The 1917-nt window shown below is 30.2% G+C and overlaps 1 protein-coding gene across 1 annotated transcript; it reads right to left on the reverse strand.

Annotated features, from left to right (window-relative positions):
- Positions 1 to 288: 288 nt before the first annotated feature.
- LOC119676153 (putative gustatory receptor 93c) lies at positions 289 to 810 on the reverse strand. The gene has a single exon (XM_038087386.1). It carries the CDS (start codon positions 808 to 810, stop codon positions 289 to 291), a length of 522 nt encoding a protein of 173 aa, XP_037943314.1.
- Between the last annotated feature and the right edge of the window lie 1107 nt (positions 811 to 1917).

Here is a 1917-nt window from a genome sequence, read left to right on the forward strand (position 1 = left end):
CTTTTCTTTGAAATTTCTTGAAAGAGATTGAATGCTCTTTCAATCAGATTGCGATAAATTGCGATACTCATGGGTTTATAAATAACTCCTTTGGTATTCATATGTTCAAGTTTTACTGTTTGTATTTTATTGTTTATATAACTCGAAAAGTAATTATATTTATATTTACTGTTCTAGGAAGTAAGTTATATTTCACCATTTATAAATTCTATATTTCTAATACTAAGAAAAAAAATATATTTTTAATTGCATAAACCTACTTGTATATACATATACTAGATATTTTCTTTAACTTACATTGTGATGCCATTTAACATAACGATCGCTGATGTTGACAGTATAAAGGTTGACATTTTTTATCATTTCACCATTGTTTACAGCACTATAAGCAGCTAAAGTCATCAGTAGTATATCGGTGCATACCTTAAGGCAACTCACAGGACATCCCCATAGAAATACATTCGTAAGGCGATACTGCCAAAATGTGAAAAATAATGAAGTAGCACTTGTTGCGAAACTGAACAAAAAAGTATAGCAAACGGGTAACTCTATCAATCGATGAAAATTCTGACAAGCTTTATAAATTCTTTCAAAAATCATGCTACAATCACTTAATTCCTTAGATATATCTCTTAAACGTTTTTTATAATATTTCGTGTGACTCGATGTGCACCTCTTCATATCATTATCCAACTGTTCCAGTCTGCAGCAGAAATCATTTCGCATAAAATTGTTCATGTTACTATAGAGTGAACCAATGCAAATATAACCCAAAAAACAGATATGTAATATCATTATGGAACCATTCATGAGATATGTTCTTATAATTAACATCACAAATTCAATAAAATTAAACGAGCTCAGTAATGAAGGTAATTCGCAAGAGAATTCATGTAAAACACTGACGAGTTTAGTCATCAATAGCACAAAATGATATGCAGTGTAAAATTTACTCATAGGTGATATTTTTTGCACTGTATTTATGAGTTGGAGGAACGTATTAACCTCGTTTATAAAATGTTTGATGAATAGAAGCTGTATCACTATAATCCCAATGGAACAAATTGTTACAGAACAATTGTGTAACAAGTTCAAGGCATCGAAGAAATCATCGGTAGTCTTCCATAAAAATATAGACCAACAGAAGAACATAGTCATGCACACAGTTCGAAAAATGATACACCACCATGTATACCAGTAGCTATGAGTTACACGGATCCGGTTATTTTGGTATCTCACGTTAAATGGTATTATGCCAAAAATTCGTGCATACAAAAATAGAAAAAAATAAATTCGATTGGAAAGGAACTTAACTATCTTCGCGGTCATTTCAATTCCCTTTGAAAAACCTATTAACACTAAATTAGTTTCGCACTAATCAGTGCTTTTCAAATGCTAATAATGAAAACATAATCGCTGTTTAAGTAAATAGGAACTCGAACGTGTAGACACCCTCAGCTTGACAGCAACCGATTAAAATTCACTGATAAAGTAAATATTATTTTGACAAATGGCAATCGCTTTAAGCTAATTGTTTTATGACGTAAGCATTTTCAAAGCGACAGACACACGGTAGCACGCTTCTCATTTTACTAGAAACAGTTTTACATATCTATTTATACTGACCTATTATACGAGTATAAAGATTGTTATATATAGATGGAAATATTAATAATTAGTGTTAAGTGCATGGGTATAAATATATGACATAGTATAATATTTGCATTACAGAAACTATATCAACAAATTTGAGGTTATAAGAAATTCATAAAAATAACTAAGTAATAATAAAATTTATAAATTTCTATCCCAAGCAATACATTGCTCTTTAGGCATTAATAATTTCTCAGTCAATTTCAATTTCCTAAAATATAATTACACACGCAATCAGTTGTTCGAGTATTAAGTCAAGCGTTC

The sequence above is a fragment of the Teleopsis dalmanni genome, chromosome 2, assembly GCF_002237135.1.
Source record: "Teleopsis dalmanni isolate 2A chromosome 2, ASM223713v2, whole genome shotgun sequence".
NCBI lineage: Eukaryota > Metazoa > Arthropoda > Insecta > Diptera > Diopsidae > Teleopsis > Teleopsis dalmanni.